Genomic DNA, 17,665 nt, shown 5'->3' with positions numbered 1-17,665 from the left:
CAAGCTTGACTGGACCAACTACATAACTGCTGTGGCGATAGAAGCAAGTCAAAGGCTGGGTGTCCTCCAGCGACTGACTCGCGTCCTGCCTCCACAAAGCCTTTAGATCACCACCAAGGCACAAGACAGAAGTGTGATGGAATTCTTTCCTCGAGTCTGAATGTACGCAACTCCAGCATTCAAAAAGTTTAATATCGCCCAGGGCATGTGCAGCACCCCATTCTTAACTGCTCAGTCCCTTGGCTTGTGTGTGTGCCTTCCGCCAGATGCACTGCAGCACCTCGGCGAGCCTTCTTCAACTCTACTTCCCCAAACCTTTAACTGCATGGGGATACCAACCCGCCCACCACCGGGTTCTGGAAAAGATCTTGCAATTGCCTTCTGGTGGCTGGATCTAAATCCTGGACCTCCCTACCTAACAGCACGGTTGGGAGTACCATCACAACACAGACAGCAAAGAACCAGCTCAGCAACCACCTTCTCAAGGCCAATCAGGAATGGCGAAACCCGCGCACAAATAAAGATGAAACCGCGGAACAAACTCTGAATGCCATCACACTGCGCGACTGAGGCGGGGGGCGCAATAACGCGAGCAAGTGTAGCATCCCAGTGCTGGTGTCGAGCAGGCATACGTTACTCGAGACACGAATAGCCGTGCAACCTGTAACACTTTCCATTGAAGAGAAAGGATAATCCCCGGCCCTCTTAGCGTAGACACCAATGAGCTTAGTTTGAGGGCAACCTCTTCAAGCATTGAGACAAAATAATAATTAAATTAAGCATTGGGAGGAAAACCGTGTCTTCCCCTAAAAAAAACTTGGCTCCTTTATTTAGCTGTTCCCCCCGCCCTCCCTGTTGTTTCTTACCCTCGCAGCTCTAGAAGAGTAAGGATCCTCAAAGAGTGCCCATATCCTCGGTTGCCACCTCTTCCAGCGGCTGATTTTACCGCTGCCCCCGGGGCTGCACTCCTCGATGCCCAGTCTCTTGTTCAGCTCCGCTTCGTCTTCGCCGTCTTGAACCTCCCCGCTCAGGAGATCGGGCGCCTCGAAGATGTCGAGGGCTTCCTCGGCGTCCCGGTGTTGCCTGTAAGTCATCCAGCAACAAGGCTCCACGTCGGTCTCGTCAATACCCCAGAAGGCCAGTTCCTCTTCGAAAAGTGGCCCGCACACATCGGCAGGGCAGTGCAGTTTGCCCGTCCGGTAGTAGTTGAGGACATAAGCGAAGACTCCCGGGTGACGGTCGAAAAAATACTGGTTCACTCTGGGGTCATAGTCGGGGTTGCTTTGCCCATCGGAGTCGGCGAGCAGCGCTAGCCGGGTCCCGGGAAGGGTTTTCAACGTGTTCCTGTAAGTTTCGTGCCGAGTTCCCCCTACGTTGAGAACTATTCTCTCGTTTCCTTCGATCTTGCCCATCTCTCCGGCTCAGACATGACTCGGAAAAAGAGACCCGCAGCTGTGAATTATTTCTTTCTCTCTTTTTTTGGAATGGGGAGGGGAGGATGGGATGCTTTTGTTGTTGTTTTCGCCTGTTAATGTTTTCCCGTGGCAAACCAGGGCCAAATCGATAGCAAAGCTGAACGCTGAGCCCCCTTCTGTGCCGTTCCCGGTCGCCGCATGCAGACAGCGAGGCGAGCAGGTGAAGTCAAACGGAATGACACTGCTGCTCAATATTGACCAGTTCCCTTTCCTCCCTCCTTGGGGGTGCGATCGACCTCTGAGAGTGAAAGAGCGAGGAAAGTGATCGCCTTATTTTCTGAAAGTACGTGACCGTGTTTTCCTTGCAGGGAGAAAGCGGCAGACAACACCCTGCTCCCGAAGCCCACGTAATGCCTCGGTGTTATGTTTTAACATCCCTTCTTCCTGTTATTTACAAATTGCCTTTGAAGGTCGCTAGCAATGAGAGCACGGGTGGAGAGAGAGGACCAGACATTTTTTGTTATCTAAGAAAAATAATAATATTGGTTACGCAAAGACGTTTAAGTCCTGATGGTATCCGGGCTATTGTCAAAGCTGAACTAACACCCGGCAACTTGTTGGATTGATACCGTTACGCACGTTTTGTTTTTTTCCCCTCGTTACCCCCCGAGTCAGTCCTGCTCACCTTTGAGATCGCGGTCTATTCATGAGAGACACCCGCTTCCTAAAATTGTCTATCGAGGTACACGCATTGTTTGTGTGAGATGCCAGTGTTTCACTCTCTACCCTTTGCAATCATTGTATCAACTACAGCCGATTCACACAGAAGCCTTCAATGGAGGATTCCACTAAAACATGAATTAACATAACTATATATGTCGGGGGTCTCGCTTAGCGCATATTAGAACATTAAAAACAATGTCTGTTAACCCTATAGGGACTGTCGGCGTTAAACTTTGCGCTTCCTCATCCGTCGATAGTTCCCAAGCTCCAGGCTGCCTGCTCAACAGATGGAGGCAAAGCGGCCTCTAGCTACAGGTGAGTCTCTTGCCAACTCACAGCTGCCTGCGTTGGTATTGCAGGAGAGGATTTGCCTTCTACAATGCATTTGATTATCTCAGACTTTATGAATGTGCGTGATGGTGGCTGAATTTCAGTGGGGCCCGCTCGTTCAACGGGGCTTCAGTAACAGAATAGGGTTGAAATTCACACCGTGTACCGTCAGCTTTTATTAATAGCCCCTCGCAACACATTTCACTGTTCTGTTGAAAAACCTAAATGCAGTTTAAGAATCATCCTTCGGTCTTGCCAACGGAGATAGGAAACCTCATAAATTGTTTCTAAATATGAACGCAGAATGTGCAAGCTAGTGGGATGTGAGAAATTAAACCGGCAAGTTAAGTCCCACTGAAACCTCCGTTGCACAAAATAAGCACTGGTGCACTTGGATCTAGGTCAATGGGTTTCAGCAGTTGTGCCGTTATTTCCCACTCATGGCGACAGGGATACCACCTTGTTCCTTTGTCGTATTAACAGTGAATACTTTTCATTCCAGCTATAATTTTAAAGCACCAACATAATTTACAAGCATAAAATAAGGAGGGTTCTTTAAATAATCTATTGTTGCTGTATTAGTGCTACATTATTTATGGTAGAATTTACTATTTTGTTGCCAAAGTGTCACTGTAAAATCACAATCTCTCATTGCTGTAAAGTGAACACTGAGACATCAGGACACAACCTTGGATTACTCATGTTTTATCGTTCTGTAGGTGACCACCTTTATTCCTTTATTTTCCCTGCCTGACCTGGTTATCTGAATGTGACACTCAAAATGTGATGGTAAAGTGTAACAGGTAGGAGATGCATTGATAAAAATGGAAAATGCTGAAAATATTCAGCAGGTCAGACAACATCTGTAAAGGGAGCAATCTGATGAAGTGTCTCTGACCTGAAATGTTTCTCTTTACCAGATGCTGCCTCTCCTGCTGAGTGTTTCCAGCATTCTCTGTTTTTATTTTGGACAGTCTGTATCACACAGACAACCCAATGACTCACAACCAACAATGGTTGCAGAATGTCCATTTTCTGCCTGGTTCCTGTCATGATTAGTACCTGTCCAGAGATTATTGGTTTCTCTGCCATTTTGATGAGAATGAACAGAAGATTCAGAATCTAATTAATCATAAACTAAAGTGCCTTTGGACCTGTCACAAGCACAACCTGAACTGCTCAGCCTTCATCACTTGTACTTCAGAACCAAGGTCACGACAACCCAAGTTATCAGGTTACAGTGTGCAGATGTTATTTTGGTATGTTTACACTCAGAGACCAAGCTCTGAAATGTTCTTGGCTTCTTCACAGAAGTACATGAAAGAATGGGCCTTGCACTAAATACCTAGAAATCAAATGTCCTCTACTGAGTTGCATCCACTGCACAACAATATCAACCACCCCCAATAGTATGTGATGGTATAATTAAAATTGGTGTTGTGTAAGAGGCCAGATTTGGAGGAATGCAGAGAATTTGGGGTATTTGGGCTGGCAGTTGTTATTAGAGATGGGGTGGAGAGAAGGATATGGAGGGTCTGTAAAAAAGGGAGGAGAATTTTGCAAACTTACAATTTTTTTGTGATTGATCTCCACTTGTAGCAAGGACACCACAAGAGACTTATGCACAAAGAAAGATTGCATTTAACATGCATCCCACACAATACAGATGCTATATATTACAGATGTAGGCCAATCAAGATATGCCATTCACTGTAACATAACAGAGGGTGACAATACTAAATATGAGTGGTAAGGAAACTACTAAAATGGTCAAGTGCCAAGGGGGAGAGAGGTGGTGCTGTAACCTTCAGCCCCTGGGCTGCAGACAAATGCTGTAAGAGGACCAGAGCAGGCAAAGTAACACCATCCAATTTCTTGTCTCATCTTTTGAGCACCAGTAAGCTCTTCACCCATGAAAAATAACAACTATAAGATGAAACTTGCTCAATGATCTCTTGTTAATGAAAACTCAGAAAATGATGGGACAACCGCCCATTTCCTTTGGAACAATTATAAGCATGAACACCCCTGAAATATTTTCTTCCACGTAACATAATGTCTCTTGCTTCCATCTTCTGTACCATTTTGGCACTTGCTGCTGCTCATTTGCATAACCTTCACCTGATTTGGGTAAACTGATTAAGGGTCAAAATGGTGCGCAGTGCTTGTGAGGGCCAGGTGGGGAGAGAGATGTGTCTACAACCTCATTGACTTCACAGTTTCCAAAGAAAAAAGCTATGGAGCTCATGGGGAGGCTGCCTGCTTCCTCTGTGGGAGATTCTGAGGTTGGGGCAATAGGACTGGCACCAGTTCAGTGTGTGACTTCCCTAAAAATCATGGTGCCATACCTATGGGACATCCCACAACCACAAGCTTCCCATCATGGAACCTTCCTTTTCCATGTACTGAGGGAGTGGAGTACAGAAGGAAGAGGATTATAATGATGAGGATCAAGGAGGAACAGAAATCTTTGAGGAAGATAAGGAGGATGGCGATGAAGGAGTTGACTTTTCACCCAAACCATCCCTTTAGCTCCTTTACGAACCTCCTCAAGCCTGAAGTAACTCCCTTAAACTCAACCCCTCGTCTTCTGCTTCTTCACTCTCGCTCCCTCACCATTGCAAATATTGTCACCTCAAGACAATTCACTGTGGTAGGAACATTGTATGGGAATGTACAGATCACGGGAGAACTGGAGCATTGGGAATGGGCAAGGATGTAGAGAGATGGGGTGAATGGCTTTGAATGGCTTTGAAATTGTGGGGTCATGGATACATGTGGAATATGAGTATTCAAGGAATATATCCAATGCACAATTCTGATATCAATCTAAGGATGTGTGGCTAATGATACATGTGATTCTTGTCATTGGAAACAAAATTAAGAAAGCTTTCATGGATAGAATGTATAAACCTTGTGTTAGCCCTTATATTTGTGATTAATTATACAGATGCACTGCTGAGCAGTGTGGAATCATGGCTGCTTTCATTTATCATCACACTGGGCATGCTCTGAACTATACACAGGGTACCTATAGGGAAAATATATAGCGTGTTTGTGAAAGGAATTGCAAAGATACAGCATTACAAAAATGTGACAACACTATGGCAATTTCATTGGAATCTCCAGCATAATCTCACCTAAGAAAGTCGGCTCTCAGAATCTGATAGCTGTTAGCTTCCATTTGAGCACTCAACTCATCCAATTATAGTGACGTGGATCTCAGGCACAGTGGAAAGCTAATGCCTACAGCCAGTCAGAACAGTAACACAAGGTACAGACCACACCCCCTCTCCCCACCCCCTCTCCCCCATTAATCCCACCAATCCAACAGAATGCAGGAGTAAAAAAAAAGACTGGCTTTCGTATATTGTCTCTGGTCAGTTCAAAGCACTTCAAGGTAAATTAAGTAGCTTTGAAATGTGGGCACTGTTGTAATATAGGAAATTCTATAGCCAGCTCATATGTAATAAGCTCTCACATACAACACGGTGGTAATGACTAGGTTACCTGTTCTTGTGCAATTTAATTGAGGAGTAAAAATGGATCACCAGGGATAGATCCTCTCCCCCCTCTTCAACAAATCCATAGAACCTTTTATATTTACCAGGTTAAAGATGGTGCTGTAAGAGGATGCACCTCTGACAGTGCAACTCCCCCTCAGTTGAGCACTGAATTGTTAGTCTAGATATCTGAGCTCAAGTACCTGGAACTGGATTTGAATCCTCAATTTACTGACTCAAAGGCAAGAGCAACTATCCACTGAGGCATGGGCTGAAACTACAGAACATCTGGCTGGTCCTTTTACAGATCCAAAGGTGCAGCCAAGAAGGAGAGACTTATCAGTGCCTTGATGCTACTATGGAGCATGAGCAGTGAACCATTTACTTTTATGCTGGCCTTTGCATCGCGCCCAGGAAACACAAATGTTTGTTAAATGAATGTTCATTTGAATGTCCATTGGTCATAAGGATGAGTAATTTGAATTGCATTCATTTTGGATATGGTTATAGACAAATAGAACATGCACCTGCCTCCTGCTTTGGCATTCATGGAGGCTTAAGCTAAACTGGAAAGAGTGCACTAGCTTGGTGATGAGCTGTTGATTCAATTACATGTAACCCTTAGCTCAGTGATATCACCTCAGCTCAGGAAGTCAACCTATACTAGAGACCAGAGCACATTATTTCAAATGGCTGTTAAATACAAAGTCGAAGGACTGCTGAACTATTGTCCAGCAAAATGGGGGTATCTGCACTTGATTTTACTTGTGATTATCCAGTCATATCTGGAGAATAAATGACTGACTGCATGTTTTCATGAGATAGGTAGTAGATTTGCCTTAATGAATCTTTCATGATGTGTGTTCCTCTGAATGACGTTATCTTAATAATGCCCTTGTCTGGCCTCTATGGGGAGGGACATACTGATGGGTCCATCCTCCATGCTGCATGATTTTATTTCATTCTTACTCTGCAGTGCTAAAAACATTCTCCCATGGAGAATGGCACATCTGCTCCTGAAAAGTTCTCGATGGGGATTGGGTACAATAAGCATCTCCCAGTGGCAGTGTGCTAGAAGTGAGACTAGGCAAAATGCCATAAAGAAAGCTGCAAAATGTCACTTCCAGCTTCAGAAATTGCTACTGAAATTCTCATCATTTGTCAAGCTCACAAACTCCTCATAACCGTCCATTTCAGTTGAATCTAGGTACAGCTAAGCCATAGCATTCTCATTTGGCCTTGACTGAAGTACGTTTCAATTTTAATGCTTTGAGTTGCACTGCCCCAAACCATTTGATAATATATCTAACCTAGGTTAGGAAGGTATTGAATGCACACAGGTGGGGAGAATTTTGATCTGAGTAGAGCTAAATGCATGTGAGAGAATGGATGCACATTATATTCTATTCTGCACATGCTGATTTGTAGTAGAATTGAATGAGTGACAGTGATTAGAACTGGCAGCTGACACACACACAATTAATGCTTTTGAAAATTGTACTTCTCCCAGAGAGAATTTAGTGAGAATCAACCTTGGGACGGATATCTTGCTAAGTGGTGTTCTTCCCATTTTCCTACCAAAAATATTGTTTGTCCATAATATTCACAAACATTTTGTCAAGATAGCCAGGAGTTTCTGGACTTAGATTTGTCGCCCATACTACTGATTACTTTAGTACCTCAGAAGAATAATGGCTCTACATCGAATAGTGGATAGTCATTGATAAAATTGGAAGCCTTTGTCTGAAGGAGAACCTTTCTTCTACTTCAGTGGCCAGGTTCTGTCATTCTATCAAAACTACCTGCCATCTTTAATTTTATTTAAACTGTTCCTTTGAATTTTTATTTTCTTTCTACTCCTAAATCTAACAAGTTATCCCTACATTTTATTCTTTCATGTTTCTTTATTTTCTAATGTTAAAATTCAACATATCTCTTTTTCAATCTTTTTATTAATTTTCAAATTAATACAGATTAATACATATAACATCGGTGATTATACACATAATACAAAGAGATCAGGACGACAATCATGACGTATATAATTATGAAGAATAAAAAATATATTCTAGGCCCCACGGTCTCTTAGTAAGTGAATATATTACAAAAAACATCAAAAAGGGAAAGAGAAAGATTTATTGTTTAAAAAAAACCTAATCAAAAAAATTATAAGTAATAAAACGTAAGAAACTAAAAAAAAATTTCAAAAGAAAAAAAATTGGACTCATTTTTCTCAATGAACAAAGGGCATTATTATGTCATCAACTCTGCTCCTCTAAGTTCAAAGATTATTGAAAAGGGATCTATATCATATGAAAATATTGAATGAATGGACTCCAAACTTCAAATTTAAGCGAAGGATCAACAGTGCCATTCCTAATTTTTTCTAAGTTTAAACATGATATAGTTTTGGATCCTTCCATTTAAACAAAATGGATCGCTTGGCCATTGATGTAACAAAGGCAATCATATGACAAGCAGCAGCAGATAAGTAGCCAGATTCCATCATTGGTAGCCCAAAAATTGCAGTGATTGGGTGAGGTTGTAAATCAATATTCAATACAGTTGAAATAATGTTAAAAATGTCTTTCCAATATTTTTCCAAAAGAGGGCAGGACCAAAACATATGTGTCAGGGAAGCCACCTTCAAATTACATCTGTCACATATAGGATTTATATGGTGATAAAAACGGGCTAACTTGTCCTTAGACATATGGGTCCTGTGTACCACCTTAAATTGTATCAAAAAGTGTCTGGCGCACATTGAAGATGTATTAACTAATTGAAGAATTTTCTTCCATGTCTCTATGGGTAAAAGTATCTGGAGTTCACTTTCCCATTCATTGTTAATTTTGTCAAGTGTCTCTGGACGTATTTTCATAATTAGATCATAAGTTATTGCTATCAAGCCCTTCTGATAGGGATTAAAACCTAAAAATTTTTCCATAATTTCTATTTTATATGGAGTCAGAAAAGAAAGCATAGTAACTTTTAAAAAATTTCTAGTCTGTAAATATCGAAAAAAGTGTGATCTAGGCAAATTTTATTTATTAGACAACTGTTCAAAAGATAATAAACAGTTATCATTGAATAAATCACGGAAACATGTTATTCCCTTCATTTTCCATAAAGAAAAAGCTGAGTCGATTCTGGATGGTTGAAAGAAAAAATTAGATTGAATGGGGCTTGATAAGTTAAATTTATTCATCCAAAGAATTTATGGAATTGAAACCATATTCGTATTGTATGTTTACCTATTGGATTAGTCATATGTTTACTCAATTTAGTAAGTGCAAAAGGGAGTGAGGCTCTTAAAATAGGACCTAATGAAAATCCTTGCACTGATTCATACTCAAGGTATACTCATTTGGGTCATTGAATTACATCTAAATCTTGTGCCCAAAAAATTAAATATCTGATATTAATTGCCCAGTAATATAATCTAAGGTTAGGCAAAGCAATGCCACCATCCTTCTTTAATTTTTGTAAATATTTCTTACTTAACCTTGGGTTTTTATTCTTCCATATATATAAAAGAATTTTAGAATCAATAGTGTCAAAAAAAGATTTCAGGATGAAAGTTGGAATCGCCTGAAATAGATACAGAAATTGAGTAAAATATTCATCTTAACCGCATTAATTCGGCCTATCAATGATAGAAATAATGGGGACCATTTTGTAAATAATTGTTTAACATGATCATTTAAAGGTAACAAGTTAACTTTAAACAAGTCCTTATGCTTCTTGATAATTTTAACACCCAAATACATAAAATGGTCAGTTACTAATCTAAATGGTAATTGCCTATAAATTGGGGTTTGCATATTTAATGGAAAGAGTTCACTCTTATTAAGATTTAACCTAAAACCGGAAGAAACACTAAACTGAGCAAGCAGTAATAATACTGCAGGGATGGATTCCTCCAGGTTAGAAATATAAAGTAACAAGTCATCTGCATATAAAGATACCTTATGAATCTCCTGTCCATGAGTGATTCAACACATCTCATACTCATATCCTCTTCCTGTAGCTTCTTAAAAAAAAACAATTTGACCGAGCTCAGAGTAGCAAGCTTTTGCTGAAGCCACTCAATTTTTTTTAATCATTGCAGGTTACGTAGCATTACCATTAACCTTCCTAGTGTTTGTAATGTTGGGTAAAAATTCCAAGCATTTTATACAGAACACAAGATGTGGTATCCTCTATTATATTGTTCTGCCTTTAAAGGTTTCTGACATGTTAAAATAATCATTTGGATGAAATATGTGACATTAAGCCTCTTTTATAGTCTGCACAGGTGTGGATCCATGTCAATTTACCACAATAGTTACTTGGTTTTATTCTTGCTAAATTACTTTGTGAGGCACTGGTTTAGAACTGAGTTTTTGCTTCTGAGACATGTTGAATTTGGCCTAAATGATAGGGTGGAAGCTTCCTTTTCTTGTCAGCTGTGAAGGCCCTAAATGAAATTAATTTGTCAGTCTAAATCTAATTCCCAGTGAGCATCAGTCCATTGCACAATAAAGAACAAACAGTATAATTGAACTTATGCACCAACTGAATCAATAGGGATGTATTATCACAGTGATATTGCAATTCCATTTGCAGGCTTTTACCTCATGGTATTCAGAAACCTTCTACAATCCTCTAGTTAATTGTGCACAAGTTCATAGAAAGTGGATCACTCTTAAGATATGAAATAGATGTAGATTAGATATCCATTATATGAGATAGCAGATGATGAACTCCTTCACTGGGAATGGTAGTAAGTTGGTAAATGCTTCCTGGCTTTTCCTGTAAACAATATCGAAAGCATTAGTTGATGAAATTTTGACTTCTGTATTCTCCTAAAAATTGCTGCTATATTGTTTGTAATAGCTTGTGAATATGAACACAGCTGGGAATGCAATCAAAGTTTGATGAGTGTAGGATTAGAGTGCTTGATAGTCAGCATGCACTTAATGGGCTGAAGGGCCTGTTTTCATACTGTACAACTCTTGCTGGAATAGGGCATCATAGAGCATGCGCTATCAGAAATTTTCTCTGCACACTTCAACTCAAACTTCATATCAGTACAATGAGGGCAATTGGGTATCTGTCATTACCAATAACTAGTCCAGGACTAGAGGGCACAATCTTAGAATTAGAGGGTACCGGTTTAAAACAGAAATGAGGAGAAATTTCTTTAGCCAGAGGGTCGTGAAATTATGGAATTCTTTGCCACATACAGCTGTGAAGGCCCAATCATTAGGGTCGTTTAAGGAGGAGATAGATAGGTATCTAACTAGTCAAGGTATCAAGGGATACAGGGACAAAGCCAGAAATTGGGGCTAGATAGGAATAGTTTTTAATGCAGCTCATGGAGCAGACTCGAAGAGCCGAATGGCCTACTTCTGCTCCTTTGTCTTGTGATCTCGATCTGTCAGACTGTCTTCAAGACAACACCCCAATCCAAGGACTAGCACCTGGTAGACCATGTCAACATATGAGTAAGAGACAGGAAGGATGTATACATTAGCAGCAAGATCCAAATGTGACAACCACATCAAAGAACCAAACTGAATTTCACGAGAACAATTTTGAAGTGTATACATGGTGGTGTTCAATTCATCTTCACCACCCTCCACCTTCCAGTTCAATAAAAATGTGCAGGTCTTGCATTGTGAAACTGAAATACAGAGCAATACCTGGATGAGTGCAGCTTCAACATCCGTCAAGGAACTCAGCACTATATACGACATAACATCTCATTTGATAAGCACCCAATCCACAGACATTCATTCACTCCATCCCCACACACAGCAGTAGCAGTTTGTACCATCTACAGGATGCACTGCAGCAACTCACCAAGACAACTTAGACAGCACCTTTCAAACCTACGACCTCGATCCGCGAGGAGGACAAGGGCAGCAAAAGCATGGGAACACCACAAACTGGAAGTTACCCTTCAAGCCAGACACTATCATGACTTGAAAATATATCACCGTTCGTTCACCATCACTGGTTCAAAATCTTGGAACACCATTCGTAACAGCATTGTTGATATACCCATACCTCAGGGACTGCAGTGGTTGAGGAAGACAGTTCACCACCACCTTCTCAAGAGCAGTTAGGGATAGGCAATTAAATATTGGCTCAGCCTGCCAAAACCACATCCATTGAATAGATAATTTTAAAAAGTTCTTTACCTCCACTCCAGAACCAAGATCACACCAACTTAATTTGTCAAAGTCCCACATGCTGAGGTCCATTGCAAATGAACGCACTTTGAAGTTGAACTCCAAACCTTTATCCTTTCCTTCACTGAAACACACAAGAGAACATGCTTGAGACTAAACAGCTAGAAGCAAATGTTCTTCATTGACCTGCCTGTATCATTGAGCATAATCCATGATGAGCCCCTGGCCAACATGAATCAGGGAGTCATAAAGTTACGGACTCATAAGACACAGGAATAGGTCTTTCAGCCCATTGAGTTCACACTAACCATCAAGCACCCTTTTACAATAATCCTGCACTAATCTAATTTAATTCTCCCCACATTCCCATCAATTTACCCCAGATTCTACCACTCACTTACATACAAGGGGTAATTTACAGTGGCCAGTTATCCTCCCAACCTGCATATCTTTGGGATATGGGAAGAAACTGGGAGTACTCAGAGGTTACCTATCGTGATTACAGGGAGAACGTGCAAACTCCACACAGACAGCAACAGAGGCCAGTACTGAACACAGGTTGCCAGGTCATTTCCCATATCTCAGGAGCCACCACCTGAAGGGACACATGGATGATCAAGTGAAGGAAAAGGTATTCGATCCAAGACATCATAACTGGTACTAAGCTTATGAACTATAAAGCAGGAGCAATCCCCGGCCTGCTGTACACTTTGGAGATATGGGCAACTTACAACAGGCACCTTAAAGTGTTGGAGAGGTACCACATAATTCTTCAAATCTATGGGCAGCATAGAACAATGTCATAGACCAGGTCAGCTTTCCCATCCATCATTCATGCCACCAGGCATGCCAGCAGCTCTACTTCGTTAGAGTTTGAGGAAATTTGGTGTGTCATCAAAGACTCTTGCAAATTTCAACAGATGTATGGTGGAGAGCATTCTGACTGGTTGCATCACAGCCTGGTATGGAGGCTCCAACACACAGGATCGCAAGAGGCTGCAGAGGGTTGTAAACTCAGTCAGCTCCATCATGGGCCTAATGCTCCCCACCACTGAGGACATCGTCAAGAGGCAGTGCCTCAAGAAGGTGCATTCATCATTAAGGACCCTCACCATCCGGGACATGCCCTCTTTTCATTACTACCATCAGGGAGGAGGTACAGGAGCCTGAAGACTCACACTCAATGATTCAGGAGCAGCTTCTCCCCCTCTGTTATCAGATTTCTGAACAGTCCATGAACCCATGAACACTATCTCATTGTTCCTTTTTTTTGCACTGTTTATTTTGTAATTTATTGTTTTTCATGTCTTTGCAATGTACTGCTGCTGCAAAACTGATCATGCTCAATCAGCTGTGGTGGGTGGGTCACATTATCCACACAACTGACACCAGATTCCGGAAGCAAGCGCTATACTCTAAGCTCTGTCACAGCAAGCAGTTTCCAGGATGTCAGAGAAAATGCTGTAAGGAAATCCTGAAAACTTACTTGAAAGATGGTAACATCCTCACTGACCCATGGGAATCCTTGACCCATGACAACTCAAAATGGCGGAGGAGCATCTGGGAAGGGACTGAGTGATTTGAATATCTCCAATTGGAATGCATGGAGGCTAAGCGCAAACAGCAGAAGTAGGAAGGTTTGTTGGCTGCAGAATGGTAGGTCCCTTTAAGAATGGCAGAAGCCAAATAAATAACAGGAATAAATAAATAATTTCTTTCCTTGTGATTTTCAGGGCAGTACTACGCAATTTTGGCTGCTGGAGACTGTGGAGTCCCTGCTGTATGTTAACTGTGGACTAAAAACAACAGTTCCATCCATCCTCTTTACTTTGGCATTTTTCTCTTCCTTTCATCTGCTTTCTGGGATGCAGCTTCCCATGCCCTACTTTACCATTCTTTGACAGTGACACTTGGCAGGCTATTGTTCTTTATGATTTATCTCTCACTCGATACATTTACTGAGCCATCAGGAGAATTCCTAAAAAAACTGTTTTGGTGGAAAATTGATATTGGAAACATCAGAAAAGGGAAATCTGTCACCAGAAAAGATATAAATAACAAAGATAAAAACAATAAGATCACTAAGTCCATATGGAGATGTGGTTTCAACAATATAATACCATCAGTATCTAGAAGGAAATTTACCCACATAGATTGGAACAATCAAAACAAAAACAGGCCATTTATCTCAGTGCTATCTGTGTGATCATTCTGCATACAAAACCTTCTAATTTAAGACGGTAACTACACCTCATAAAAAAGTCCATTTATGGCTGTGAAGGCTTCAATGGCACCTGGAGGTTGTGAAAATCACTATATGAATGCAAATTCTTCTTTCTTCATGATGAACTATTGAACTGTCAGTTTTGGCCTGTTTTTGTATGCATGTCAAAAGAGGAAGGGAAGAAAGTTACTTTCTGTCCCTCAATACAGTAAGATTATTAATACTGGCTTTCACTATTTTGGAATTGGAGGGGATAGGAAGGGAATTAAATTAACTAAATTAACTGAATTAAATTGCCTGCCTTTATAGTAAGATGTTCATTCTATCGATCTTAATGAATTCAAAATTAGTCATGTTGTATAATGGTCAAGTGATTCATGACCAGATTCCACCGACGTTGTGAAGCTGGATATTTATTCCACTATTTTTCAGAATGAAAGTATAATGCTATTCCACAGGGAGACCAGGACATTTTGTCTTCTGAATCAAAAGGCACATAAGGTGCAGTAGAACAATGGTGCTGGGTTTGATCCTGACCTTCAGTGCTGCGTGTACGGAGTTTGGACATTCTCACATTGACTGCATAGGTTTGCCCTGGGTTCCCACATCCCAAATAGATGTTGGTTGGGAGGTTAAAAGGTTGTGGTAAATTACCTTTCGTATATTGGTGGATGATAGACAAATCAGATGCAGTCAGTGGATGTGTGAGAGAGAGAGAGCAGTTTGCAGGAAATAACTGGGGAAAGGGACTGATGAGATTGCTTTGAGAACCAGACTATTACTCATTAGGTGGTATGGGGTCCTTCTGTGGTAAATAAATATGAACAGCAGTAAGTGAACTCATATTGTCCACACCTGACACTCAACTAGATACTAATGGCAGCTTCTTCCACTTTTACCTGTTTTCTTCTTGTTTCAAATATTTCTTCTTCAATGTTGAGTGATTTTATATCGATATTGAAAGTACAATTCTGGCATTCAGTCATTCAATTAGTTAATTGAAATGCAGACTACAATGATAATGCAGAGCTACTAATCATAATTTTTCAAGAAATTTCAAACCAATACTGTACCAAGTGACTGTAGAGGGATAAATATCAGATGCCGATTCAAAAGGTGAGAGTGATATAACAACAATCTCTTGAATTTATTTAACATCATAAAATATCCCAAGATATTACAGTATTTACTCATAACAGTGTGGAGGAACAGAGGGATCTTGGGGTCCATGTCCATAGATCCCTCAAGGTTACCATGCAGGTCGATAGGGTTGTCAAGAAGGCGCATGGAATGTTGGCCTTCATTAGTCGGGGTATTGAGTTCAAGAGCCGCGAGGTGATGTTGCAGCTCTGTAGAACTTTGGTCAGACCACACTTGGAGTATTGTGTTCAGTTCTGGTCGCCTCATTATAGAAAGGATGTGGAAGCTTTAGAGAGGGTGCAGAGGAGATTTATCAGGATGTTGCCTGGATTGGAGAGCATGTCTTATGAGGATAGGCTGAGTGAGCAAGGGCTTTTCTCTTTGGAGAGAAGGAGGATGAGAGGTGACTTGATAGAGGTGTACAAGATGATAAGAGGTATAGATCGAGTGGACAGTCAGAAACTTTTTCCCAGTGCGACAATGGCTAACACGAGAGGACATAATTTTAAGGTGATTGGAGGAAGGTATAAGGGGGATGTCAGGTGTAAGTTTTTTACACAGAGAGTGGTGGGTGCGTGGAATGCACTGCCAACAGAGGTTGTGGGGGCAGATACAAGAGGGACATTTAAGAGACTCTTAGATAGACACATGAATGATAGAAAAATAGGGGGCCATGTGGGAGGGAAGGGTTAGATAGATCTTAGAGCAGGATAAAATGTCAGCACAACATTGTGGGCCAAAGGGCCTGTACTGTGCTGTAGTGTTCTATGTTCTATGTTATTAAACAAGGATTGACACTGAATCACCCAAGGACAGGTGACCAAAAATTTGGTCAAACTAAGGTTATGGTGAATTTAAAGGAAGAGAGAGAGGCAGTGAGACTGAGAGGTTCATGAAATTCTATATAGCTGAAGGATCGATTGAGTCAGGCTGATACAAAAAGATGGGATGGAGGTAACTAAGTTGTAAATGTCTGAGTGTTCTCCATATTCTCTTTTCTGATAACCAGCAAGAAAGGCTATTTTTATAAACTCTTGCTTTCTATAAACTAAAGCTAATAAATGTTATTCACAAATAATCTGATGCACAACATGCCAGAGATGAACGATAATCCTTCGACACTGCTGATAAATCACCAAAAATGAAAGGTCTCACACCGTTCTAGCCTATGCAATTGAAAGGCAAATAACAGTTTTGCAAACTGTTAAATCTTAGACTAATAACTTAGCATTAGGTTTTTGTAGGATTTAAAATTAAACCAAAGCTTAGTATCACCAGGACACAATAAAATATTGATTTGCACAACAACTTCAAATTAATTAATTTCTTGAAAACGCTGTTATGTTTTTGAAGGCATGACAGTTTATAACAGGAAATTTGCTCAAATCAAGCTGGCCACTTGATTAGCAACCATTCCCCATTCTAGTCATTTATTTCCTTCACTATCAGGACACAGTATATACAACCTACAAAATGCATTACAGTTACTTGCAAATGTTCCTTCAACAGCACCTGCCAAACCCATGACCTCTACCACCAACAGGATAAGGACAACAGGGAGCATTACACCTGGATGTTTGAAGTATATTATCGTTCCTACATCAACTATGAGACAAAGTCGTGGGAATCCATTTTTGTCTGAAGTGGAGAAGTATCCTCACCAGAAGAACTGCAGTGATTCAAGAAGGCAGTTCACCACCATTTTTTAAAAGATAGTTATGGATAAATGCTGGGTCATAAATTATTTATGTTTCACTCTTAGATACCCAAGTATTCCATCCCTTTCTCCCCTTCACTCTCTCTTTCTCTTTATCTCCCTGTCTCTTTCAGACACACATAGTGGTGCTCCTCCCCATGAATAGGAAGTTTAAAAAAAGTGTTTATTGATGAATAAAAGCATGAAAATGCTGGAAGTACTGGGCAGGTCAGGCCGCATTTGTGCTAAGAGAAATAGAGGTAATGTTTCAGGTCGAAGATCGTTTATCATTGTTTGTTGATATTAGGGATACCTCTGGGATCTGAGAGAACAGGTTTGGTGTTTATTAGCATTGAACTGTTTTTTAGGTGCAGAAGGATATCTCCACGCCCTTGGAACACTGGGTCAGGCCTGGGAAGAAGCATTATGGGAAAAGGATCCTAATTACAGGAGGG

At 40.8% G+C, this 17,665-nt stretch overlaps 1 protein-coding gene and 1 long non-coding RNA gene across 5 annotated transcripts in view; one reads left to right on the top strand and one right to left on the bottom strand.

Moving 5' to 3' along the window:
* Positions 1-1,787, bottom strand: part of LOC127578287 (potassium voltage-gated channel subfamily C member 2-like) — a 144,409-nt gene extending 142,622 nt beyond the window's left edge. For all 4 annotated transcript variants that reach the window (XM_052030114.1, XM_052030112.1, XM_052030113.1 and 1 more), the window contains exon 1: positions 867-1,787. In XM_052030114.1, the coding sequence (XP_051886074.1) occupies positions 867-1,412 (546 nt within the window). In that variant the 5' untranslated portion in view covers positions 1,413-1,787. The remainder of the gene's footprint in view (positions 1-866) is intronic.
* LOC127578288 (uncharacterized) lies at positions 1,024-17,107 on the top strand. The gene is made up of 3 exons (XR_007957509.1): positions 1,024-1,085; positions 2,353-2,453; positions 17,024-17,107. It is a non-coding gene; the product is annotated as an uncharacterized LOC127578288 (long non-coding RNA).
* Positions 17,108-17,665: the final 558 nt, after the last annotated feature.

This window comes from Pristis pectinata, chromosome 15 (genome assembly GCF_009764475.1).
Source record: "Pristis pectinata isolate sPriPec2 chromosome 15, sPriPec2.1.pri, whole genome shotgun sequence".
NCBI lineage: Eukaryota > Metazoa > Chordata > Chondrichthyes > Rhinopristiformes > Pristidae > Pristis > Pristis pectinata.
This window is presented reverse-complemented; position numbering and strand designations above follow the sequence as displayed.